At 45.4% G+C, this 27,620-nt stretch overlaps 2 protein-coding genes across 5 annotated transcripts in view; both read left to right on the top strand.

Moving 5' to 3' along the window:
- LOC119953882 (homologous-pairing protein 2 homolog) overlaps nucleotides 1–27,620 on the top strand; it is a 98,561-nt gene that overhangs the window by 13,489 nt on the left and 57,452 nt on the right. Inside the window, exons 3-6 of one of the 4 annotated variants that reach the window (XM_038778501.1) lie at nucleotides 3,824–3,970; nucleotides 8,608–8,693; nucleotides 18,716–18,972; nucleotides 21,088–22,411. In XM_038778501.1, coding sequence (XP_038634429.1) covers nucleotides 3,902–3,970; nucleotides 8,608–8,693; nucleotides 18,716–18,972; nucleotides 21,088–22,310 — 1,635 coding nt within the window. In that variant the 5' untranslated portion in view covers nucleotides 3,824–3,901 and the 3' untranslated portion in view covers nucleotides 22,311–22,411. Of the gene's footprint in view, nucleotides 1–3,823; nucleotides 3,971–8,607; nucleotides 8,694–18,715; nucleotides 18,973–21,087; nucleotides 22,418–27,620 lie in introns of those variants that run through there. The other 3 variants (XM_038778500.1, XM_038778504.1, XM_038778502.1) reach the window with 3 other exon arrangements.
- Nucleotides 23,191–25,710, top strand: fis1 (fission, mitochondrial 1). Its single transcript, XM_038778507.1, has one exon. It carries the CDS (start codon nucleotides 23,363–23,365, stop codon nucleotides 23,810–23,812), a length of 450 nt encoding a protein of 149 aa, XP_038634435.1. The 5' UTR covers nucleotides 23,191–23,362; the 3' UTR covers nucleotides 23,813–25,710.

Consider the following 27,620-nt stretch of genomic DNA (forward strand, 5'->3'; position numbering starts at 1 on the left):
TACTATTATTATTTTGGTATGCATCACATGCCTCTTTTTTTTTCTTATTTCATCATCAGTAACTTTAGTCATCCAAAGTACTCTCGCTTTGGATACCCTGTATTTATTTGTCATGGGTACGTACCTAGCTTGCACCCTATTCATCTGTCCTTTGAAAGTCTCGCATTTTCCATCCACCAAAATGTGTTTGCACTCAACCTGCTCCAATTCAACTTGGGATCTTAGTCCATGACTTATTTTTATCCTTTTCCAATTTAATTTTGAATCGCATTATATTATGATCGCTACTTCCCAACAGCTCCCCCATTCAGACGATCTCCACCTGGCCAGCTTCATTTCCTAGGACTAGATCCAGCACAGCTTGCTCCCTGGTAGGATTGGAAAAGGGCGGCACGGTAGGGTGGTTAGCACTGTTGCCTCATAGCGCCCGGGTCCCAGGTTCGATTCCCGGCTTGGGTCACTGTCTGTACGGAGTCTGCACTTTCTCCCTGTGTCTGCTTGGGTTACCTCCGGGTGCTCCGGTTTCCTCCCACAAGTCCCGAAAGACGTGCTGTAAGGTGAATTGGACATTTTGAATTCTCCCTCAGTGTACCCAAACAGGCGCCAGAGTGGGCGACTAGGGGCTTTTACCGTAACTTCATTGCAGTGTTAATGTAAACCTACTTGTGACAATAATAAAGATTAAATGTACTGTTCCAGAAAATACTCCTGCATACACTGCAATAATTACTCTCCTTCTGTGCCCCACACTCTACCCATTTCCCAATCTACTGTGGTTAATTGTAATCCCCAACTATCTCAAACCTACTTGCCCTGCAGGTTTCCATAACCTGCCGACAAATGCTCTCTTCCACTTCCTCCCCACTATTCGGAGATCTATAGTAAATACCAAACAAGGTCACCGCTCCCTTCCTGTTTCTCACCTCCAACCATATAGATTCTAATTCAGGAACTGCATCTCATTCAAGAGCTCTGATACTATCTTTGACCAAAGCTGCTACACCACCTCCCTTTTTACCCACCCTGTTATCACTATAAACCTTATAACCCGGGATGCCAAGTATCCAGTCCTTTTCTGGCTTGCGCCACGTTTCTGTCAATACGACTATATCATAATCCCCAGAGCAATTTCTGCTTCCAGTTCCCCAGTGTTGTTCACTATACTCCGTGCATTTACATACATACAATTTAACCCTGCCCTTACCTCTTTCTTGCCCTTTGGGAGACAACCATTTCTTTGTTCACTCTCACTCTAGCCTTCTCTCACTTCCTTTTCCCTATTCCCCATCTTCTCTCTTTTGCCCTCACCGGTACTTCTAAAACTAGTCCACCCACTCCCCTGCCATACAAGTTTAAATCCACCCCCATGACACTATTTACTCTCTCTGCCAGGAGATTGGTTCCATTTCAGCTCAGATGAAGCCCATCTTGTCCAAACAGCTTTCTCCTTTCCCAAAACTGATCACAATGACATAGAAATCTATACCTCTCCCTTCGACACCATCCCTCAAGCCATGCTTTACCTCCCTGACCTGCCTTTGCCTAAATGATAAAGCTCGTGGCACACAGTATTTCTGAGATTTCTACCCTGGAGGTCCTACCTTTCAACTAACTCCCGAACTGAAACTGGTCCTGCAAGACCTCAAAACTGTCCTTTCCTTTGTTGTTGGTTCTTGCATGAATGACAACTTCTGGTTGTTCACCCTCCCTTTCCAGAAGTTTGTCCAGCCACTCTGTTAAGTCCCGAGCCCTTGCACCCGGGAGGCAACAGATCATATGGGACTCATGATCTTGGCTACAGACCAGACTGACTATCCCTTGAACTATTCGCTACTGCCACCTTTCTAATCTGTCTATCAGCGTCTCTCTTTTCTCAGAGTAGCTTCAGGCACCATGGTACTGTGGTTTTCCCTCGAATCATATCTGCCTGATTCAGTTGTGTCGATAACTTCATAGGCATCTAAAATGTCATATTGTTAGACTGCTCCAAGGAGTCCAATTTCCTTGACCTACTGTCTCTTTTCCTTTCAATGAATGGTCACCCACTCTCCTGCCATCCCTACACTCCGCCTTGCCTGCCTATCACGATGTGGAGTGACCGCCCTCTGGTACAATTGTTCCAGAAACCCCTCTCCCTCTTCTACGATGCGCAGTGTGGAGAGTCGCTGATCCAAATCAGCCACATGTTGTTCAAGGACTGCTATCCTCTGGCACTTCTTACAGATATGACTGCCCGGATGTCTTGTGGATCCAAAACCTCTCACAGCTTGCATGTCACACACATCACAAGCTTTCCCAATGACCTGCCATCTTTACTGATCCCCCTGTGCTGTTTTCAATCACCCGACTCCCCTCTCACTGTTTGAATGGGCAAACCAAACTAGCCACAATACATAGAGGAGGAATTCCTGGAGTGTAGACAGTTTTCTGGACCAATAAGTTGAGGTACCAATTAGAGAAGAGGCCATCCTAGACTGGGTACTGTGTAATGAAAATGCAATCATTGCAATCTAGTTGTGCAATCCCGTTTCTGACTAAAGGGGACCTACATTTGTGTTCACCGATTTTTTTCTTCTTCATATACCTAGAGGACCAATACTCGCTCCCGTTAATCTCCTTTTCAAGTTCTTGAAGGGTGGGGGGGGGTGTTCAGCGATGATACCTCTTAAAACTGAATCGTTGGCATGCCACTTGAGTAGTTTTACATAAGTTGTTTTATTTAGGATTGAGATGAATTATAGGACTGAGTAATCATTATTAACCATTAAACATGTATTTTTAGGACATAGCAGTAATAAGTAATCAAATGGGATTTAGGATAGCTAACTTGACCAAAACGACATTACTTCTGACATCTTGTCTTTGTGAAACAATTCAGGGTGGTGGTTCTGTTGTTCTCTTTCTCACAAATCGTCAGCACAGGCTGCTGGGATTGTACACAGCTGTCAGGATGAGGATCAATCATGCACTGCTTGCGATTCTATTGGCTGAAGTTTAAACACTGCTTGCAATTCTATTGGATAAGTTTAAAAGTAGCAGCTTCAGGGATTGGATTGCATGCAACTGGGGTGGGCTATTGACTTTTGAACGTTGTGTAATTACTATGTTAGGGTCTTTGTTCGGCAGAACAGGTTTTGGCCGATATCCAGTCTACTCTCCGTGTATACGCAACAAGCTTGATTAAATAGCCATCTTGTCCAGGTTGTGGTGTTTTGTTCCTCTCTGTCCTGAGCTGAACCACAGGAAATAACCCCACGTGGAAGCTGACTCAATACACAGGTCTTGAAACCACTCCTACACAGTACCTGTAGAAGTGTTTACTATCTGCTTTTATATTTCTGTCTAGGAGTTTATGTATGCAATTGGTATAATAGTGTGACCAGCAGCAACTGTCTAATTTCTAACCTGTTTGTGTCTTCCTGAAGTTGCATATAGTTCTGTGAAATTCCCATATTTGTGTCATTGGCACATTTTGATTTGTGGACTAGACCCAAGTTCAAATGAATTTTAATGTTTGGAGAATAAAAATCGACCCAGACCTCCCAAGATTCACCACTTTCAACACTTCTTCAATGTGAGCAACCCAATCCTTTGTTTCCAGTCCATCAGCCAACTTCCTAACCTTGTTGCAACATTTCCTATTGAACCAAACCTTTATCAAATGCCAGGTGCACTTGCATTTTATAAGTTATTGCCCAAATTTGTGTCACAGTGTTCATAGTCAACCAGCTGCTTGTTCAGTGGGCTAGAGCTGGTCACTTTGTAATTGCTTTGATTTGCTGTTTATTCAAAACAAGGATGAATGATTTTCACTTCATTTTAGGTATATATTTCACTTGGCTTCAATCAAACTGAAATTGACAACTTTGTTGTTGGCCCTGCATTTCTTGCATGGGGCCGTATGGGGAATATGCATAGCTGGGCAGGACCATTGCCAAACTCCTGGAAAAAAAATCAATTGAATCTGCAGGTAACAATCAGCAGTGCTAAACTAGTGATGTTTTTAGAATGTACCTTTATCTTTAAGCTGCTAATTCCAAAGATATTATGGATTAAAGTACTGTGGTATATGCTCCAAAATAGTCATATTTGCTGTCTAGTATATGTTAAATCCTAACAAACGGCTATTAAAAATGATTGTCTTAATTGGATTGGATTTGTTTATTGTCACGTGTACCGAGGTAGACTGAAAAGTATTTTTCTGCGAGCAGCTCAATAGATCATTAAGTACATGGGTAGAAAAGGGAATAAAAGAAAATACATAATAGGGCAACACAAGGTACACTATATAACTACATAAGCACCGGCATCGGGTGAAGTAGACAGGGTATAGTGTTAATGAGGTTACTCCATAAGAACGTCATTTAGGAGTCTGATAACAGCGGGGAAGAAGCTGTTTTTGAGCCTGTTCGTGCATGTTCTCAGACTTCTGTATCTCCTGCCCGATGGAAGAAGTTGGACAACCAACAGTAGCAGACAGAGCAAGCAACTAAAGAAAATCATGAAAGGTTATTTAAAAAAATAGAATGGAAATAATCTGGGAATCATTCACTGGCTTCAATCAGCCAGGTAACTCGTTTGGCCTTCAAATGTGCCCAACACTTGTGCCAGCAGCAAATACCTGTGCGTTATCCTTGTCGACAACGGCCAAGTCGACCTGTCATTTTAGATGTTACAGCAAATACACAAACTTTGGTTTGACATTGTGGTCAGGAGACATGGTGATAATTCTACTCAATTGAAGAGTGACTTCTGACCAATTTGTCTTTTCTTTTGATTACAGTTTTTGTAACCTGATCCCTTTTAGACTCTATGTGAATGAAAAAATGAAATGAAAATCGCTTATTGTCACGAGTAGGCTTCAATGAAGTTACTGTGAAAAGCCCCTAGTCGCCACATTCCGGCGCCTGTTCGGGGAGGCTGTTATCGGAATTGAACTGTGCTGCTGGCCTGCTTGGTCTGCTTTCAAAGCCAGCGATTTAGCCCTGAGCTATGTTACCTAATGACATGCGATATAATTTTGTTAAAATCGTGTCATACCAATGGGCTTGAATTTGGGGCATGCCCTCATTTGGGAGAGGATGTGAAACCCACTCATGCTTGAGGTTACATTGTCAACGTGATATTAGTGCTTGAAACACATTCTGTGAAAGGCTGAGCACTGCTAGGGAGTGCAGGAGGAGGGCAGACGCCAAGGAAAGGGAGCGTGTGGGCTGGCATCCATTGTGTTCCCTGGGGGACAGCTGTTGTAGAGCTGTCTCAGGAAGCTGCAGACCTGTTTTTAAAAAAACAAATCAGCGAAAAATCTATGCCATGATTGTCTATGTGGTGTAATCATATGCAGACCCCAGACCCATTTGTTAATTTTATTTGGGCTCTGACTTTCATGGGTCGAGGTTGCAACTTAAACGTAAAGGCCGCCTGCCAGTTGGCCAGCCCACTGACCATAAAGGCAGACGGGCAACATAAAATCTCAGCCAATTGCTGTTTAATTATTTCAAATTGACTTCTTGATTGCTGTTGGATACTTTTCTGACTCGCCCGCTGGCTGATATATAGCGCGAGGGCGCAATGACATCAGGACACATGCCTGAAGTAGTCTTGTGTGATTTTACGTGCTTCTGGGTCAGGCGCGCACCCACCCATGCAACATAAAATTCAGACTCAGGAAAACAGTGGTAGTTTTAAGTGATCTATATTTGTATTGTTAAATATTAGAAATAAGGTATGGATTTAAGTGGGTTTAATTTAATGTTTTTGTGTTTTAAATAAAAAGGGTGCAACTCTAGTTAGATTAATGTTAAACAAAGGTGTTTTCATGTATGGAGATTTTTAGTTTTAGTTCAGACTGTTTCTATTGTGCCAAGAGAGTTTACAGCGTATCAAGTAAAGCGATTGGGGAAAGAATGAGATGTTTTTTAGACAGCAGGACCCGCTTTTAGGAAGCAGATCTTTTGAGCTTTACTATTTAATTGGATCCAGGCAGTCGGAGCGAGGAAGCCAGAGACTGAACAGCTCTCAGCTCTGCTAGAAGGGGGAAAGCCATGCAATGGAGTTGTGTGCATGAAAGCAAACTCCAGAGAAGCTAAAGGACTGTTAGTTCTAGAAATTAGAACATTACAGGAAATTTATAGTTAAACTAACAAAGAGGAACTGCCATCAAACAAGCTCCTCCAAACTCGGGAAACCCCCCTCAATGAAAAGATCTCGATCCCTGCCTGCTGCCACCTCCTAAAGCCTCGTCCAAACCCCCCCCCCCCAGAGTGAACCGGTGGTTATCACAGATCGGTGATCAAACCGACGCCCCCTCCATTCCCATGTGCTGCCTTCATTGTCCCCACACCAACAGGGCTGCCACTACCATTGGGCGTGTGGAGTGCCGAGCCAGTGAGAACGGCAGAGGTGCCATTAACAAAGCCTTCAGACTTGTGCCCTTGCAAGATGCCTCCTCTACCCGCTCCCACACCGACCGCTCCCCACTGTCTAACCATCGATATATTAGCCGTCCAGTAATAATTAATGATGTTCGGAAGAGCCAAACCACCCCTCCCCGCGCCACCGCTCAAGCAGGTTCTCCTTCACCTGGGGGGCTTTCCTGGCCCATATAAAACCCAAGTTCACCGCATTCATCTTCCAAAAAAATGCCATGAGGATGAAGATTGGGAGACACTGAAAAATGAACAGCAATCTCGGGGGGATTGTCATTTTCACACCTGTACCTTCCAAGCCAATGACAGCGGGAGCACGTCCCATCTGCAGAAGTCCCCTTTCATCTATCTGCTCTATTTAATTTATGAAGCTGTCCCCAGCCCCGTGCCACTTGAATACCCAGGTACAGAGAAGATAGAACAGTACAGCCCAGTACAGGCCCTTCGGCCCACGATGTTGTGCTGACCAATTATCCTAATCTAAGATCAACCTAACCTATACCCCTTCAATTTACTGCTGTCCATGTGCCTGTCCAAGAGTCGCTTAAATGCCCTTAATGACTCTGACTCCACCGCCTCTGCTGGCAGTGCATTCCATGCACCCACCACTCTCTGTGTAAAGAACCTACCTCTGACATCTCCCCTATACCTTCCTCCAATCACCTTAAAATTATGTCCCCACGTGACAGCGATTTCCACCCTGGGGAAATGTTTGTGGCTATTCACTCTATCTATGCCTCTTATCACCTTGTACACCTCTCTTCCTTCTTCGCTCCAGTGAGAAAAGCTCTAGCTCCCTCAACCTTTCTTCATAAGACATGCCCTCCAGTTCAGGCAGCATCCTGGTAAATCTCCTCTGTACCCTCTCCAAAGCATCCACATCATTCCTATAATGAGGCGACCAGAACTGGACACAATATTCCAAGTGTGAACTAGATATCTGAAACTCCCACCACCTTGAACAGCATCTCCCTCAGTCTCCTTTCCTTCCCCCTTGTTGCAAGTGGATTCTTGATGAAAATGATGAAAACAACTGCAGGAAGGCAATGTTTGAAAGAAGATTTTTAAGAATGGAGTTTGGAAACACTCGTGTTATAGTCATCTGGGGGGAATTGAAGGATATATCCACAGGAGATCCATTGAGTGGCATCTGCCATTGGGCTTGAGTAGGGTGTGCTCCTTGAAATCCTTCGAATCCATTGTGTTCCTATAGTGCAGATGGAGGCCATTCAGTCCATCAAGACTGCACCAACTCTCCAAAAGAGCACGATACTTAGGCCCACTCCCCTTCCCCATTCCCGTAACCCTGCACATTGATCATGGCCAATCCACATAACCTGCACATCTTTGGACTGTGGGAGGAAACCAGAGCACACTGAGGAAATGCATGCAGACACAGGGAGAACATGCAAACTGCACACAGACAGTCACCCAAGGCCGGTATTGAATGGTCCCTGGAACTGTGAGGCAACAGTGCTAACCATTGTGCCACCGTGCCACTACAAAACCTGTGGACATTTAGGAAGGTAAGTGGAGTGAAGAAATATTGCATTATAATCAAACCTTTCATGTTTAATAAATGTTTTTTTGTTGTTGAAAGCTAAATGGCAGTCCCGTGACTGTTCCTCCACGTTTTCTAAAAAAAAAGGTAAACTTATAAACATTTGAGCCAGGGTTCCATTTTTGGATCGTCCTGCCCAGTTATAACATCGACTGGCACATTAACATTGCCATGGTATCTTATACACTCATACCCACAAAGATGCTCCCATGAACACAAGTATTAAAATGCCCTGTGTATTTTTCAATAACCCTCATGTAATTCTAATATTTTATAGTAAATATTTAGACAGTTTAACCGACTGAGTAAGCCTGAAGGCAACAAAACAAAGTCTTACAATTTTGCCAATGAGAAATTACAAAAGAATTTACCCCAAGCATTGGGATCATACAAGAGAAGTCGTCCATGCTGTGTCTGCAATAAACGCAAAATGCCTGCTTTAATTGGTGGATTAACTTTAAGGTTATATGTATCCTCCATGTAAATCACACTAGTTACAAAACAAATGGATTGTTAATGACCTAATGAAGTCTCTTTGTTAAATTTGAACAAATAATTGCTATTGGAGCAGAATTCTGCTCTCCTGCTAATTGAGTGTTTGCTTATTCCAACATGTAGCATCAGATTCTTCAGCGGATGAGATCTTTGGGTATGTTGCCAATCCTTCCTGCCTTTTCTGGATTTGTACCTGGTGCCATCAGAAGGTACTCACTGCAATTCCTATTCTTAAAATAAATTATGCTTATTGCATTGAAATTATTTTGAAGAAACATCTGTACCTGGAAGTACGAAGAAAATCATTGTAAAAATGCTTATGCAATGCTAAATGTTTTGAGCTCTTGCTTCCTCTATTCCAGGCCAGTTGGCAAAGGATAGACTGGAGACTATCTTTATACACTTTTATATTTATTTACAGTGTTGTACATTGCAAGCATATTCTTCTTAACCCACATTTAGTCTTGTCTATTTACACAGGCTCAGTTGAATTCCCAATAAATGCCCATTACCTGAACGCATGTTATCACAATATATAATTAGCAAATTCATATTTTTAAATTTAAAAAAAAAGTTAACATGTGCAACCAATATTTTAAAACAAATCAATTAAAAATTCTCCACATTCCGTACAAAGCACTACATTATAAGATCTCCCTTTTCTAAGACCCCTAACAGCTTATATGTACCTTTCATTTTGTAACCAATCAGATAATTGATAACTTGGATCAAGCCAGCAAGTTACCAGGTCCATGTTGCTTATATACAGTTTTTTTTTTAAATAATTTTTATTGAAAAATTTTGAATTTATGCAACAATAACGCACCATAGTAAAATACCAAAAATAACAATAATATTAACAATCATAAACATTCGCCCCACCTCCATGAACAACTCAGCATTTTAACAACAACGCACATTAACACAATATAAAGTTACAGAATAGACACTACAATAAGGGTTGCTGCTGCTATTGACCAAGTTACCTATCTTTGAGCCAGGAAGTCCAGAAAAGGCTGCCATCGTTTATAGAACCCTTGTACTGATCCTCTCAGGGCAAATTTGACCCTTTCCAATTTATAAATCCCGCCATGTCACAGATCCAGGTCTCCACACTTGGGGGCCTCGCATCCTTCCACTGTAGCAGAATCCTTCGTCGGGCTACTAGGGACGCAAAGGCCAGGACACCCGCCTCTTTCGCCTCCTGCACTCCCGGCTCTACCACAACTCCAAAAATCGCGAGTCCCCACCCTGGTTTGACCCTGGATCCAACCACCCTCGACACCGTCCCCGCTACCCCCTTCCAGAATTCTTCCAGTGCTGGGCATGCCCAGAACATATGGGCATGGTTCGCTGGACTCCCCGAACATCTGGTGCACCTGTCCTCACCCCCAAAGAACCTACTCATCCTAGTCCCGGACATGTGGGCTCGGTGCAGCACCTTAAATTGGATGAGACTAAGCCTCGCACATGAGGAGGAAGAGTTGACTCTCTCCAAGGCATCCACCCAAGTCCCGTCCTCTATCTGCTCCCCAAGTTCCTCCTCCCATTTAGCCTTCAGCTCCTCCACTGACGGCTCCTCCACCTCCTGCATTACCTTATAGATGTCAGACACCTTCCCCTCTCCGACCCACACCCCCGAAAGCACTCTGTCCATCGTCCCCCGCGACGGCAGCAGAGGGAATCCCTCTACCTGTCGCCTAGCAAACGCCTTTACCTGCAAGTATCTGAACATGTTCCCTTGGGGAAGGCCAAATTTATCTTCCAGTTCCCCCAGGCCCGCAAACCTCCCGCCAATAAACAGGTCCCTCAATTTGCTGATGCCCGCCCTTTGCCACCCCCTAAATCCCCCATCCTTGTTCCCCGGGATGAACCGATGGTTGCCACCCAGTGGAACCTCCATCGAGCCCCCTGTTTCCCCCCGATGCCGTCTACACTGTCCCCAGATTCTTAGGGTCGCCGCCACCACCGGGCTCGTGGTAAACCTCTTAGGGGAGAGCGGCAACAATGCCATTACCATGGCACCCAGGCTCGTACCTCTACATGACGCCATCTCCATTCTTTTCCACACCGCCCCTCCCCCCTCCATCACCCATTTACGCACCATTGACACATTGGCTGCCCAATAGTACCCCAGAAGGTTGGGCAGCGCCAGCCCGCCTCTATCCCTCCCTCGCTCCAGGAACACCCTCTTCACTCTCGGAGTCCCATGTGCCCACACAAAGCTCAAAATACTGCTAGTCACTCTCCTAAAGAAGGCCCTGGGGATAAAGATGGGCAGGCACTGAAAGAGGAACAAGAACCTCGGAAACACCGTCATTTTGACGGACTGTACCCTCCCCGCCAACGATAATGGCAGCATGTCCCACCTCTTGAACTCCTCCTCCATCTGATCTACAAGTCTGGTGAAGTTATGCTTGTGAAGAGTCCCCCAGTCCCTGGCCACGTCACCCCCAGGTACCTAAAGCTCTCCCCTGCCCGCCTAAGCGGGAGCCTACCAATTCCTTCCTCCTGGTCTCCAGGGTGCACCACAAACACCTCGCTCTTGCCTAAATTTAATTTATAACCTGAAAAGGTCCCAAACTCAGCTAGCAGCTCCATCACCCCCGGCATCCCTCCCACCGGGTCCGCCAGTAACAGGTCATCGGCATACAACGACACCCTATGTTCCTCTCCACCTCGCACCAAGCCTCTCCACCTCTCTGAATCCCTCAACGCCATCGCCAGCGGCTCGATTGCCAGTGCAAACAACAAGGGGGACAGGGGGCAACCCTGCCTGGTCCCTCGGTAAAGCCGGAAGTACTCCGACCTCCTCCTATTCGTGGCCACGCACGCCATTGGGGCCTCATATAGCAGCCTTACCCATCTAATGAACCCTTCACCAAATCCAAACCTCCCCAACACCTCCCATAGGTACCCCCACTCCACTCTATCGAAGGCCTTCTCCGCATCCAGTGCCACCACTATCTCTGCCTCCCTCTCAATCGCCGGCATCATGATGACATTCAACAATCTCCGCACATTCGTGTTCAGCTGCCTTCCCTTCACGAAACCTGTCTGGTCCTCGTGCACAACCCCTGGCACACAGTCCTCTATCCTGGTGGCCAGGATTTTTGCCAGGACCTTAGCATCCACATTGAGGAGAGATATGGGCCTGTATGAACCACACTGCTGGGGGTCCTTGTCCCTCTTTAAAATTAACGAGATCAACGCCCGCGACATCGTCGGTGGCAAAGTCCCCCCTTCCCACGCTGCATTGAGTGTCCGCACCAGCAAGGGGCCCACTAGGTCCACAAACTTGTTATAAAATTCCACCGGGAACCCATCCGGCCCCGGTGCCTTCCCTGACTGCATCTGCCCGATCCCCTTAACTAGCTCCTCCAGCTCAATCGGCGCACCCAACCCCTCCACCTTCTCCTCCTGCACCTTCGGGAAAGAAAGCCCCTCGAGAAACCTCTCCATTCCCCTCCTCTCCACCGTTGGCTCCAACCGGTACAGTTCCCCGTAAAAGTCCTTGAAGACCTCATTCACCTCTACCCCCTTCCGCACCACATTCCCACTCTTGTCTCTCACTCCAGCAATTTCCTTAGCCGCATCCCGCTTGCGGAGCTGATGAGCCAGCATCCTACTCGCCTTTTCACCATGTTCGTACACTGCCCCTTGTGCCTTCCTCCACTGTGCCTCCGCCTTTCTAGTGGTCAGCAAATCAAATTCAGCCTGCAGGCTGCGCCTCTCTCCCAACAGTCCCTCCTCTGGTGCCTCTGCATACCTCCTGTCCACCTCCAGCATCTTTCCCACCAGTCTATCCCTCTCACTCCTCTCGCTCCTCTCCCTGTGTGCCCGGATGGATATCAGCTCCCCACGAATCACTGCCTTCAGGGCTTCCCAGACCATCACCACCTGAACCTCCCCCATATCATTCACCTCGAGGTACCCCTCAATACTTGCCCGGACCCTCCTACACACCACCTCCTCCGCCAACAACCCCACATCCAACCGCCACAACGGACGTTGGTCCCGCACCTCCCCCATCTCCAACTGTATCCAATGCGGAGCGTGGTCGGAGATTGCAATGGCCGAATACTCGGCCTCCTCCACTCTCTGAATCAGTCCCCTACTCACCACGAAGAAATCTATCCGAGAGTAGACCCTATGTACGTGGGAGAAGAAAGAGTACTCGCATGCCCTCGGCCTCACAAACCTCCATGGATCCACTCCACCCATCTGATCCATAAACCCTCTCAGTACCTTGGCCGCCGCCGGCCTCCTACCCGTCCTAGAGCTGGACCAATCCAGTGAAGGATCCAACACCGTATTAAAGTCCCCCCCCATGATCAGATCTCCCGCCTCCAGATCCAGGACCCGTCCCAACATACGCCTCATAAAGCCCGCATCGTCCCAATTTGGGGCATACATACTAGCCAGTACCACCTTCTCTCCTTGTAGCCTGCCCCTAACCATAACATACCTACCCCCCTTATCCGCCACCACCTCCGATGCCTCAAACAACACATTTTTCCCCACCAGAATCGCCACTCCCCGGTTCTTCACATCCAACCCAGAGTGGAAAACCTGCCCCACCCATCCCTTCCTCAGGCGGACCTGGTCCGCCACCTTCAGGTGGGTCTCCTGAAGCATTGCCACATCTGCCTTTAGCCCCTTCAGGTGAGCCAGTACCCTCGACCGCTTCACCGGCCCATTCAACCCTCTCGCATTCCAGGTGACCAACCGGATCAGAGGGCGTCCCGCCCCCCTCCCCCGTTGACTAGCCATAGCCCGTCGACTGCCCGCCCCAGGCCAGCACCCCCTGCCCGACCCAGTCCCCACAGCGACAACACCTCTCCTCTGTCCCCCCCCAGCCCCCACCAGCTCCTTCCTGACCCTTCCTGACCCAACCCGGTATTCCCCTTTCCCCCCCTCCCTTCCCCCCCCAGGCTAGGAACCCTCCCAGCCGTGAACCGTCCTCCATTGTACTTCCGTGGGTCAGTTAACTTCTGCTGACCCCGGAAACTCCCGCTAATAACCCGACCCCTCCCAAAGTGGGATCATCTCCCAATCTATCCCTCCTCCAGGCACCGCTCCAGCGCGGGGAAGAACCAGTTAAGGCCCCGCCTCCCCCGTCACCGTCTCCGCCCCGCAGCGCGGGAAACCAGAGGAAAGCCCGCGCTTTCGCACTGCCCCCCCCACACCCTTCTGACGCAGCTCCCAAATACCAGCCCCACTCCATACCCCCAACCCGACATGGAATACAACAAACCCCCCCGACCCTCCCCACAAGATGCACAACTCAACCAATGCCCCACAGCAGAAAAAAACATAGCAGAACAACCCCCCCATAAATAACCATATCAAAATTGCAAAAGTACAAGAAAAAAAAAAGAACATAGCAACAGCAGAATCCAGCGCTAAGATATTACAACCGACCCCGCAACCCCAAACCCCTAGTTCAAGTCCAGTTTCTCCGTCCGCACGAAGGCCCACGCCTCCTCCGGGGAATCAAAATAATAATGCCGGTCCGAATAAGTTACCCACAGGCGCGCGGGCTGCAACATTCCGAACTTTATCTTTTGCCTGTAAAGCACCTCCTTCGTCCGATTAAATCCGGACCGCCGCTTAGCCACCTCCGCACTCCAATCCTGGTAGATCCGTACTACCCCATTCTCCCACTTGCTGCTCTTCACCTTCTTGGCCCAGCGCAGCACACACTCCCGATCACTGAACCGGTGGAACCTCACCAGCACCGCACGCGGGGGTTCATTGTCCTTAGGCCTCCTGGCCAGCACTGTGTGTGCTCCCTCCAGCTCCAAGGGCAGATGGAAAGACCCGGCCCCCACTAGCGAGTTCAGCATTATAGCCACATAGGTTGTCAGGTCCGACCCCTCCAGCCCCTCCGCAAGGCCCAAGATCCGCAGGTTTTTCCGCCTCACGCGGTGATCAAGCTCCTCGAAGCGTTCCTGCCACTTCTTGTGGAGCGCCTCGTGCCCCTCCACCTTACTCACGAGGACCACGGCCTCCTCCTCTCGTTCAGTGGCCTGCGTCTGCAACTCCTTGATGGCAGCACCCTGGGTGGTCTGAATCTCCGACAGCCTTCTGTTTGTTTCCTGCAGAGAGCTCAGTACCTCAGCCTTGAAGTCTGTGAAGCAGCGCAGGAGAGCAGCTAGTTGCTCCAGGGCCCACTGCTTCCACTCCTCTGGAGCTCTGCCGGCGGCCATCTTGGATCCCTTCCCCCGTTTTTTCTGCGGAGCTGCTGCTGCTTTTTCCCCCTTTCCACTCCGAGTTCGAGTCATGGACTGCGGGGAAAGTCGTTCAGTACACTTTCCCCCACCGGGAGATGTCGAAAAATTTCCGTTTTGGGCTCTAAAAAGAGCCGAAAAGTCCGTTTAAAACGGGAGCTCCCAAATGTGTGGCTTCCTACTACATCACAGCCACCGGAAGTCTGCTTATATACAGTTGTGAAACAAATCGACCTAGTTCGACACCAACGTGACTCCTTGATCCCATGTGTGGGGATGGTAATTGCAACAGGTTTTATAATGAGTATTCATAAGATTTAAGTGCCACCCTTGAATTCTGGAGCGGACAATAAAACCCTGTTTTCCCATCAGTGTTAAATGGATTTTCATGCTCTCTCAATTTTTCCATTGCTGCCCACCAAAGTCCCTGCCAGCATAGCTCTCAGGATCATTAAGGCACTCGAGCTCCCACATTAAGGTGACTGCAGAGGGAAGTGACTGCTCTCTTACCCGTTGTTATATCTTCTCTTATTATCATTGGAGTTATTTCTTCCTTAATCATAAAAGCTGATCCTTCCCTCTACCATTTTCCCTATCTTTCCTGTAGACTTTATATTTAGTTTCCAGTCACATCTCCGTGACGGCTACAATGTCAAGCCTCCAACTGGAATTTATGCCTGTGATTCACTTAATTTGTTCCTCATACTTTGTCTGTGTATTTGAGGTGCAGTGCTGTAAAGTTGGATCCATGGCCCTCTTTTCTTCTTCATTGCGGTGTTGTGCTATATTTTAGTGTAAATTGTTGTCTCTAGTGTTTGGTTTATAAATTTTATTTCCTTAGGATTAACTTTCACTAAGCAATTGGCAAAATGTTTCAATACTGCCTCCTCAAGCTTGCATAACCGCTAAGTGTATTCCCCCACCTTCACCCTGCAATGAGGAGGATGAAAAGTTACTTTGTACTGGAAGGCAGAGGAGATGACCCCCTTCCCTCCCCACAAGCGAAGGAGCGAAAAGGCACTGCATCCCCACTATGACTGTCACAGGCAATAGCTTGGAGGAGACTGGCATCACATGTAACTTAGAGGCTAAGGTAGAATCCAGGTCTTTACTGGGCGACACACTAGACATTAATGGGGGACGCTGCTTTCCAAGGTTGCATAACTAGTTCTGATGTAGACAGTAAGATGAAGACCTCACAGGGCCAAACTTCAGAAAGTGGCTGAAACCAAAAGAGAAAATGCTGGACAATCTCAGCAGGTCTGGCAGCATCTGTAAGGAGAGAAAAGCGCTAATGTTTGGAGTCCAGATGACCCTTTGTCAAAGCTAAAAGGCATAGAAAGTGGTAGATATTTATACTGCTGGGTGAGGGAATGAAAAATGAGTCTCAGCGACAGAAACCAAAGGAAAAGAGTGCTAATGGCAATCCCCAGAGAGAATAAAAGGTGTGAAATCCCAAATGGCAGAGAAACTAAAATCAGAGGGTAAACTGTGACAGATGTAGATGTGGAGGAGGGAGACATGGAAGGGAGAGAGGTATAATGAGAAAAGGTGGGGGGAGAGGGGAGGAAAAGGTAAGGAAAGGGGGGGATAAGATAGTGGGAAAGTGTGGGAGGAAAAGTATATCTAAAAAAAGATAAGAAAGAAATAAACGGTAACGGACAGTTAAAATGAAATGCAATGAAAACAAAGGGGTCGCGGTGGGAGGAGAGCTAATCATCTGAAGTTGTTGAATTCGATGTTGAGACTGGAAGGCTGTAACGTGCCTATCCGGAAGATGAGATGCTGTTCCTTCAGTTTGCGTTGAGCTTCACTGGAACATTGCAGCAGACCAAGGACAGACTCTTTGGTTTCAGATTTCAGCATCCGTAGTAATTTGCTTTTATTCAGAAGGAGGCTGATGGGTTTGACAGACAAAATGCCTGCCTGAAAGCTTCCTGGTTCTGGTTAGGGCTATGGTAGAGTACACTTTCGCCTTGTCCATGTCTTCACATGGAGCCTGAAACTAAGCATCCGCTGCTGGTCAATTCCAGCCAGTGAACTGCGAAGCCCAACATCATGCAGCATCTGAAGACTCGGATCACACCATCCACTGAAATCACAGCAACTTTCCTTGGAACAAGGTGCTGCAGTGAAAGTGCTTAGCAGATGTCATGGAGGTTCTGGGTTCCTTGGTAGAAAGTGGCTTTGTGTCCACTATCCGAAAATTTGTCCTCCAGCAGATCACTGAGCTGGCTAAATAGACACCTTGAAATGATGGTGTGGGAATCATGCAGTTATTCATTTAGTCTGTACATAGTCTCAGAGGCAGGCAATAGCCTTCTCAGTGGTTTGCTTGAGCTCTTTAAGCCAACCTTCAAGTCTAGTCAACATAGATCATGCAATAGGAACCTGCTGGCTTCTCCAATTGTCACATTCCTCCCTGGTACACCACCATTACCCTTGAAATTGCCTGTTAACCAGGCAGCCCATGCTGCTCAAGCTTTTGCCATGATGGTGCAGTTTGGGGCCGGGCCACCGTGATCCACAGTCTCTTGAGGATGTCCAGGAGGATATCTGAACTGCCTCTTCAAATTCTCAGCAATTGATAACAGAAGTAAATTAATATTGAAAGCTGAGCATGACTTTCTGTAGTGGTCACAATGTTCACCAATAGCTTTTTTAACAGTAGCCAATAGGGGCAGCAGGGTAGCATGGTGGTTAGCATAAATGCTTCACAGCTCCAGGGTCCCAGGTTCGATTCCCGGCTGGGTCACTGTCTGTGTGGAGTCTGCACGTCCTCCCCCTGTGTGCGTGGGTTTCCTCCGGGTGCTCCGGTTTCCTCCCACAGTCCAAAGATGTGCGGGTTAGGTGGATTGGCCATGCTAAATTGCCCGTAGTGTCCTAAAAAAAGTAAGGTTAATGGGGGGGGTTGTTGGGTTACGGTATAGGGTGGATACGTGGGTTTGAGTAGGGTGATCATGGCTCGGCACAACATTGAGGGCCGAAGGGCCTGTTCTGTGCTGTACTGTTCTATGTTCTAACAGGAATAAAGAGATTGTTAATTGCAAAACAAGTCTGCAAAATAATGTGCAGTATCTTTAATAAACATGAGATGTTAATTGAATTGTTCAGAAGCTTGATCATTTTGCGAGCAGCAGCTCTTAACAGGTACTTATTTTTTTTTAAATAATCTTTATTGTCACAAGTAGGCTTACATTAACATTCTGAATGAAGATACTGTGAGAAGCCCCTAATCGCCACATTGCAGCGCCTGTTCGGGTACACTGAGGGAGAATTCAGAATGTCCAATTCACCTGACAGCATGTCTTACGGGACATGTGGGAGGAAACTGGAGCACCTGGAGGAAACCCATGCAGACACAGGGAGAACATACAAACTCCGCACAGACAGTGACCCAAACTGGGAATAGAGCCTAGGACCCTGGCACTGTGAAGTGACAGTGCTAACCACTGTGCTACCGTGCCGCTACTTTAATCAGCTGAAGAAGGGAATGTGTGCTAAAATGGACTAACCAGACAATTCACATATTTATCTTGACCACCTCAGAGACTCTTTAGCACCTAAAGGAGGTGCGTGCACTATAGGAGGGAAACCAGTCCTCTTAGAATCTGTCATTTGGAAGCAAGTGAGTGCAAATTTAGAAATGCATGGGTTTATTAAAGTCACATTTGATGCATTTAATTCAGGCTTTGAACCATATAATTCCTACAGTGCAGAAGGAGGCCACCCCCAGATTATACTCCATTTGCCAGATCTGTATTCACTCACCTAAGCTATCTATCCTTTTGTAGCCTCCTTATGTCCTCTTCACTATTTACTTTCCTATCTATCTTTGCGTCATTGATTGATTGAAGATTGTGCAGGATCTACAAAAGAGGGCGATCTGCGATGCAAGCTTACTGCCCAGGTGGGGAAGATAAACACTTAACAGCAAATGTCTTTAAGCTACAGTAAAAGCTTATTTTTTAAATAAAGCTCTTTGCTTCATTTTTCAGATTATTTCCTGAAGAAAACATCACAAGGCTGGGGAGTTGGGGACATTTGAACTGTTCTTATTCATGTTCCTTTTTGCTGGATTCTAAGTCCTCCCTCTTCCAGAAAATAGGCAAGATGTTTCTGTTGGAGCTAGTTAAAGAATTTGGCACTAACCATATATATAGTGCAGATACATTCAATGAAATGACCCCAAGCTCTTCAGACCCTAAATATTTATCCACTACCAGCAATGCAGTCTTCAAGTCAATGACACAAGGTAATGTTCTCAAAATAATATCTTCAATCTTTTTCGTACAAGTGGAAGCTACCATTTATCTAGCTTTTCCTTTGATAAATATTCAAGATTTTTTTCTGCATTTACATTTTAATTTTTTATCAACTAGTCCTTAAGGCATTTGTATTTATTTCTTGTACAGGTTACTGCTTCATTTGATGTTTATATGGGACCGGAAATGACCACAGTACGGTCCCTTGTTGGACCCTCTACATATTAAGCTAAAAAGTTCTCCTGTATACATTTTAAGAACGTCATCTAAGCCCTCAACACTCTGACTATCCCAATTTTTGTTAGGAAAGTTGAAATTGCCTAATATGATTACCCTAATATTATTTTTACACCCCTCTGCGAATTGCGCTCATATTTGCTCCTCAATTTCTCGCTGACTATCTGGGGGTCTATAATAAACACCTAGCAATGTGGATGTCCCTTTTTTGTTCCTAAACTCTACCCACAAAACTTTGTTTGATGTCCCCTCCAAGATTTCATCTCTCCTTACCGCAATAACTGATTCATTAACTAATAATGCAATGCCTTCTCTTTTACCCCCTCCTTTGCCTCACCTGAAAATTCTATATCCGGGATGTTGAGCTGTCAATCCTGCCCCTCCCTCAACCACATCTCCATGATGGCTACTATATCACAATTCCATTTGTCAATCTTACCCTTAACTCATCCATTTTACCTGTGATACTCCTGGCTTTAAAGTCTAGGCCACCCAGCCTTGTCTTACTCCCTTGAAATGTACTACTGCTGTATTCCCTCTCACTTGATTGCATTTCTGTGTTAAGCTATGTCTCTTTTCTGCTCACAGTATGCATCCCCTCCCGCTGCTGAATTAGTTTCAACTCCTCCCAACATCACTAGCAAACTTGCCAGAAGGATCTTAGTTGCTCTCTGGTTCAGATGTAGACTGTCCTGCTTATACGGGTCCCACCTTCCCCAGAAATGGTCCCAGTGGTCCAGGAATCTAAAACCTTCCCTCCTGCACCAACTCTGAAGCCACACATTCATCTGTGCTAATCTCCTATTTCTGTACTCGCTAACATTTAGCACTCGGAACAATCCAGAGTTTACAACCCGACAGGTTCTGCTTTTTAGTCTACTACCTAACTCCCTAAATTCTTGATGAAAGACCTCATCCCTCTTTCTATCTATGTCATTGGTACCAACGTTTACCACGACTTCTGCCTTATCACCCTCCCCCTTCAGACTGCCCTGGACCTGTTCAGAGACACTTCTGTTCTTCTATTCTCTCCTCTCTTATCATAGGAACAGGAGAACAGCTGGCACAGATGCACAGCCGAAATTAGAAGAGACACCAAGTGAGTCTGGAAGGCATAGAATGTCTAGACCAGTTAATTCACAAGGGAGTTTGGCCAAATTGGATGGTATTTATTTTAATGCAAGGAATCTGACAAACAAGGTAGATGAGTTGAGGACACATGGGGGTATGATGCCATTGCTGTCAATATTCCAGGATATAGAATCTTCAGGCGATATAGGGAAGAAGGTAAAAGAGGAGGGAATCAATTATAGCAGCAAGGAGGGACACATCTGAGGAGGCTCTTCAATTGAAGCCATATGGGTAGAACTTAAAAACCAAAAAGAAGCCATTGCATTGCTGGGAGTGTTCTGTAGGCTCCCTAACATTGATTTAAGAAGCATGGTAGCACAAGTGGATAGCACTGTGCCTTCACAGCCCCAGCGTCCCAGGTTCGATTCCCGGCTGGGTTACTGTCTGTGTGGAGTCTGCACGTTCTCCCCGTGTCTGTGTGGGTTTCCTCCAGGTGTTCCGGTTTCCTCCCACAGTCCAAAGACGTGCATGTTAGGTGGATTGGCCATGATAAATTGCCCTTGGTGACCAAAAAAGTTAGGAAGGGCTATTGGGTTACAGGGATAGGGTGGAGGTGAGGGCTTAAGTGAGTCGTGCAGACCCGATGGGCTGAATGGCCTCATTTTGCACTGTATGTTCTATGTAAGATAATGGCAAAAAAACCAGAGGAGACCTGAGAAATATATATATATCTCACATGTAAGAGCAATAGTCCTTTACAGTAGCTATTCTTAAACTTCATTGTTTGTTTCTCACAGTGGACCCTTTGGCAGTTTGGCTTATGCAAGGATGGCTATTTGTCAATAGACCTTCGTTTTGGCAGCCAACCCAAATCAAAGCTTTGCTGCATGGAGTGCCGCTGGGAAGGATGATTATTCTGGATTTATTTGCTGACAGTAGACCAGCATATTCCTTCACTGAGTCTTTCTATGGACAACCTTTTATATGGTGCATGTTGCATAATTTTGGTGGTAACACAGGGATGTATGGAACGATAGAAACTATAAATAAAGGGCCCTTTGAAGCAAGGCTTTTTCCAAATTCTACCATGGTGGGTACAGGTATAACACCAGAAGGAATTGAACAGAATGATGTTGTGTATGAGCTAATGAATGAAATTGGCTGGTGCAAAAAGCCTTTAAACCTGACAGAATGGGTTATGTCATACGCACAGAGAAGGTATGGAAAGACAAATGATGATGCTGTAGCTGCATGGCTGCTGTTATTCCAAAGTGTCTACAATAATACTGTCTATCGAAAGGACCACAACCGAAGTCCCTTAGTTCACAAGCCATCTTTAAAATTGGATACTTCTTTATGGTACAATAAAAGTGATGTCTATGAAGCATGGAGACGGATGCATGCAGCTATTTCTGATCTGTTCTCTAGTGAGACTTTCAGGTACGATCTTGTTGATGTGACAAGACAATCTGTTCAGCTCCTAGTATCAGAATTTTATGAAGACCTCAAAAATGCATTCTTGAAATATTCCATTGTGGGGCTGCAGACTTCAGGAAATGTCTTAGTGCATGACTTGCTACCTGAACTTGACAAACTCTTGTCCAGTGACAAGCACTTTTTATTGGGCCACTGGTTACAAACAGCTAGGTCCTTGGCAACAAGTGAAAAAGAAGCAGACCTATATGAATTCAACGCCCGTAGTCAAATTACTCTTTGGGGGCCAGGTGGGAATCTTTTAGACTATGCCAACAAGCAATGGGGTGGTTTGGTTAATGACTATTATGCACTGCGTTGGGATCTCTTTGTGTCAACACTTATTAAGTGTCTTGAGAAGAGAATTCCCTTCAGTCAAGCCCACTTCAACCAAATTGTCTTTCAATTGGAACAGAGTTTTATTGTAAACAAAGTAAAATATCCAGACAAGCCAGTGGGAAATACCTTTGAGATTGCAAAAAAAATGTTCCTGAAATATTATCCCCAGGCAATGAAAAATGGTGAATTTTATATTGATATGCACTGATATTTAGTTTGGTTTAGCTTTAAAGAGCAGTTTATACAGGTTATGTACTGGTTATTAGAACATAGAACATAGAACATAGAACAGTACAGCACAGAACAGGCCCTTCAGCCCTCGATGTTGTGCCGAGCAATGATCACCCTACTTAAACCCACGTAACCCGTATACCCGTAACCCAACAATCCCCCCATTAACCTTACACTACGGGAAATTTAGCATGGCCAATCCACCTAACCCGCACATCTTTGGACTGTGGGAGGAAACCGGAGCACCCGGAGGAAACCCACGCACACACGGGGAGGACGTGCAGACTCCACACAGACAGTGACCCAGCCGGGAATCGAACCTGGGACCCTGGAGCTGTGAAGCATTGATGCTAACCACCATGCTACCGTGAGGCCCCTATTCTTATGAAGTTAAGGATATACTCTTTTTTTAAAAGTTTTTAAAACTTTATCCGCTATATGCTAGTATTTTCAACTGTAAGAAATTAGTCTTTTTTCCCTCGTGAAAGTTTTTAATGATCTGGTTTTAACTGTCCATGTTTTAGCCATTTTAAACTTTGGGACATTTGAGCAATAATAGTCTTTGTTAAAAAATATGTTCCCGAGGCCAGCTTTTATCAGATGTGTGGCAGAAAGCCCAATTACACTGCATACTTTGGTTCTGTCTTCACAAAAGAAAATCGATACCAGAAATGTTGGAGAATGAAAGGTTGAGTGAGAGGGAAGAACTGAGGGAGATCATTATTAGTAGAGAAATGGTGCTGGGAAAATTGATGGGATTGAAGGCGGATAAATCCCCAGGGCCTGAGAATCTGTATCCCAGAGTGCTTAAAGTGGTGGCTCTGGAAATAGTGGATGCATTGGAGGTCATCTGGGATTCTATAGACTTTGGAAAAGTCGCTGCAGATTGGAGGGTAGCTAATGTCGCCCCAATATTCAAAAAGGGAGGTAGAGAGAAAGCGGGGAATTGGTTGGGGAATTACCTAACATTGGTAGTGGGGAAAATTCTTGAATCCATTATCAAGGACTTTAGAAAGCAGTTGTGGGACGATGGAGGCGATTGTGAATGAGAATATCTCAGCGGAGGATCTACTGAAGTTTGAGAGGAAGTACAACGCAGAGCTGGAACAGGGATCGCTCTCGAAGGCCTCCCAGTTTGAATATGCCTGGTGTCTGATTTGCAGTAAATACAATGCTGACATTGTGAAAGGGGTAGTGATCCTGGAAGAGATATATCCCGCTGCGTTGAAGGAGGAGCAGAGAGATTACATATTTTACTTGGCAGTGGGGAATTATCGGTTGAAGGAATACGAGAAAGCTCTGAAGTTTATCCGTACGATGTTGAAAAATGAACCGACCAATCAGCAGGGTTTGGAGCTGGAGAAACTAATCAACAAAATGATGCAACGAGATGGTTTGCTGGGCATGGCGATTGTCGGCGGCGCAATTGTTGGAATGGCAGGATTGATCGGATTGGCTGTGAGCAAGGGCAAGTCCTGACCGATGGCTCTGAAGATCACCTACGTGTTCTTGCTGACGTTTAATGATTTCTCTCGGTCTTTAACACCGAAACCAAATACCGACTGCTGGCCTGACTGGAGCTTCTGTGTGTTGGAGCCTGGATGACGATGATGGTTGTTGTGGTGCATGTCTCACAGACTACTTTCTAATATTCTTATCAATATCGATTCACTCGGAACTAGTACAAATTAAGTGTCAAAGCAAACTGGACTAAACGTTATAGATACTGCTTTCTAAAATAATAAATACCAACCGCACCTGTTGACTTTGGGGAAAAAAAAGGACTTTAGAAAGCAGTGGCAGGATCAGTCAGAGTCAGCATGGATTTATGAAGGGGAAATCATGTTTGACAAATCTGTTGGAATTCTTTGAAGATGTAATTAGTACAGTTGACAAGGGGGGAGCCAGTCGATGTGGCATATTTGGACTTTAAGAAGGCGTTTTACAAAGTCCCGCATAAGAGATTATTGTGCAGGATTAAAGCGCAAGTGATTGTATCGAGGTGGATAGAGCATTGGTTGGCAGAGAGGAAACAAAGAGTAGGATTGGATGATCAGTCATGATAAATGGCGGAGCAGGCTCGAAGGGCCAAAAGGCCGCCTCCTGCTCCTATCATCTATCTATGCCTGCTGACCAGGCTGAATTATCTCAAAGGACATTTAAGGCATATGTAGCCTAAATTGTCAGATCTTCATTATCTCTATAACATTTGATTTTGTATTTGTAGTTTTACTCTATTTTATCTAAATAATTATCCAACAAAGACAATAGGCAAGTGCTTGTGACTTGTTTTCCTGCAACATTGGATAAAATCAAACCCTGATGGAGACACCATATGGAAACTATAGGATACAATTGTTCACACAGCAGCTACAATTCATCGTAGTTAGTGTCATAATATTCAGTCTGTTTGTCATAATAAATCCCACTTAACAACTTGGCAGAACTTGATATAGACTTTAGTAATGTCTGAGTAAATAGTACTTGCACAGGATATAGGGCACAGAAACTGGCCCAATGACCCATGTGCTGCTCATGTTTCATTTGAGCCTTCACCCACCTACCTCATACAAATCTAACATCGTAACCCTCATTACGAACCCAGACCAGACACTAACAGTGGCTAGGATTCTGGACAGAAACCCCAATATTTTAATTTTGTAAAACTGAGGAAAGGATACTTTGCTCCAGGAGTGATTCACAAAGAAATAGGGATGTAGTATTTTAAAAGAAAAATTTGTTATTAACACAGTATTACAATCTTTAATATTTCACCTGAAAATAGCTTACAATTACTCCTTACACAATACTACTCAATGCAGTGAATACAGTACCCTTACTTGCTATCTTTATTCCCATTTAAACAACAGGAATATATACCATCTCAGCTCTCAATCCGCCTTAAATACCGATAGCACAGAAGAATACTTGCTTTACAGAGATATTCTTTGAGGAAGAGATCCCTTGATACTATTTACACAACACAAGTGACACCGGTCTGAACTCCTGCAGAAACTCTGGCTGAATGTCTTCAAAAGCTGTTTTCAACTGGCTTGTTTCAGCTCCCCCTTGTCCTCGGACAAGTCTGCACTGCTTTAAATAGTTCATCTTTTTAACTAACTTGCAGTGAGAACAAACTGCCTTACTTGGTCTCAGCTTCAGTCAGATCAGAACTCAACTGAAAAATGCTTCTCAAAAAGCCTGATACCTTAGCTGCACCCAGCAATGACATCATCTCACCAAGCTGAAAAACTAATTAACTCCCATGGGAATCCTCTTAACCTGGTCCCAGGTTCGATTCCCGGCTGGGTCACTGTCTGTGCGGAGTCTGCACGTCCTCCCCGTGTGTGCGTAGGTTTCCTCCGGGTGCTCCGGTTTCCTCCCACAGTCCAAAGATGTGCGGGTTAGGTGGATTGGCCATGCTAAATTGCCCGTAGTGTCCTAATAGTAAGGTTAAGGGGGGGAGTTGTTGGGTTGCGGGTACAAGGTGGATACGTGGGTTTGAGTAGGGTGATCATTGCTCGGCACAACATCGAGGGCCGAAGGGCCTGTTCTGTGCTGTACTGTTCTATTCTATTCTATAAAACAAAATTACATCAGCTTGAGCTTTTACGATGGCTAATTGCACCTCAGGCTTCTAAAAGCTTTGTTGACTTTCAAACTAAGATTCTTGTAAAAGCAAGACTGCAGCAGTCAAACACACTCTAACACAGTGTTCTTCAAACTTTTTTTCCGGGGACCCATTTTTATTAACAGGCCAACCTTCTGGACCCAACCCGGCCGATCTTCGTGACCCACCATTTTCTCTTATCTTGTTTGCTGCTGACAAAAATGGAGGAAATACCCACCCCTGAAACAACAATATAGAAAGATGGCTTCATTTTTCCAAAGCTTTTTAACTCTAAATATTTCTTATTCTTAAATGGAACTAATATTCTATAAGATATATATGTTACATTTTAAGCATGCAAACGTAAACGTAAGTACAGTCCATTTCAGTCTTCCTTTTCCATCTTTGGAAATTCCAGTCTTTTCACATTTCAAAGTTGTGATGAAGCATCGACAATCATTTTTTTTCTCTTCCTGCTTCATGTAGAATTTTTAAGTTACATCGTTGTAACAACAAACTCCACCTGAACAATCTTACATTTCGATCCTGAAAGCTTTCAAGTAACTTTAATGGATTATGGTCTGTATATACAATTGTCTCCGATCAATTGTTAGCAACATAAATGTCAAAATGTTATAGCGGCAATACCTAGCTCAATTCCTTTTTATATATATTTAGTTTCCGAGAAAAATAACAAGCAAGCATTTGATTCTTTCATCGTCTTGCTGTAACAGTACAGCACCAACACCCACATCACTCGCATCAATTGTCACCTTAAATTGCTTGGCATAATTAGGTGTCATCAGCACTGGTGCAGTGGCCAAGTTTTCAGACTATCAAATGTCCCTTGACATTCCTACGTCCACTGAAATGTCCTGTGCTTTTTCAGAAGTTCAGTTAGTGGAGCGACCACGCTGCTGGAATTTGACATGCATTTCCGGTAGAAACCACACATACCCAGAAACTCATTGATGGTATTGGGAACTCCTCAATAGCTTTTGTTTACACATACTGTGGGGCCATCTAATCATGTCTAATTGCATGGCCAAAGAATGTGACTTGAGCTTTTGCAAGTTCACCTTTCGCCAAATTTACCACCAGCCCTGCCTCCTGTAGTCAATTGAACAATTCCTTCAAATTTTCCAAATGCTCCTTCCATGTTTGACTGAACACCAGCAAATCGTCGATGTACACGGCACAATTGTTTAGTCCAGAAATAACCTTGTTGGTTAATCTTTGGACTATTGCTAGCAGGGTCTTCATTCCAAAGTGGATAAACTCTCATTTATCCACATTATACTGCATCTGCTATTCATTTTCCCACTCACTCAACTTGTCCAAATCACACTGAAGGATCTCTGCATCCTCCTCACACCTCACCCTCCCACCCAACTTAGTGTCATCTGCAAATTTGAAGATATTCCATTTTGTTTCCTCATCCATATCATAATCTATATTGTGAATAGCTGGGCTCCGAGCACCAATCCCCGAGGTATCCCAATAGTCACTGCCTGCCAATTTAACAAATGCCCATTAATTGGTGGCATGGTAGCACAGTGGGTAGCACTGTTGCTTCCCAGCACCAGGGTCCCAGATTCAATTTCCGGCTGGGATGACTGTCCGTGCGGAGTCTGCACGTTCTCCCCCCGTGTCTGCGTGGGTTTCCTCTGGGTGCTC

The sequence above is a fragment of the Scyliorhinus canicula genome, chromosome 19 (assembly GCF_902713615.1).
Source record: "Scyliorhinus canicula chromosome 19, sScyCan1.1, whole genome shotgun sequence".
NCBI lineage: Eukaryota > Metazoa > Chordata > Chondrichthyes > Carcharhiniformes > Scyliorhinidae > Scyliorhinus > Scyliorhinus canicula.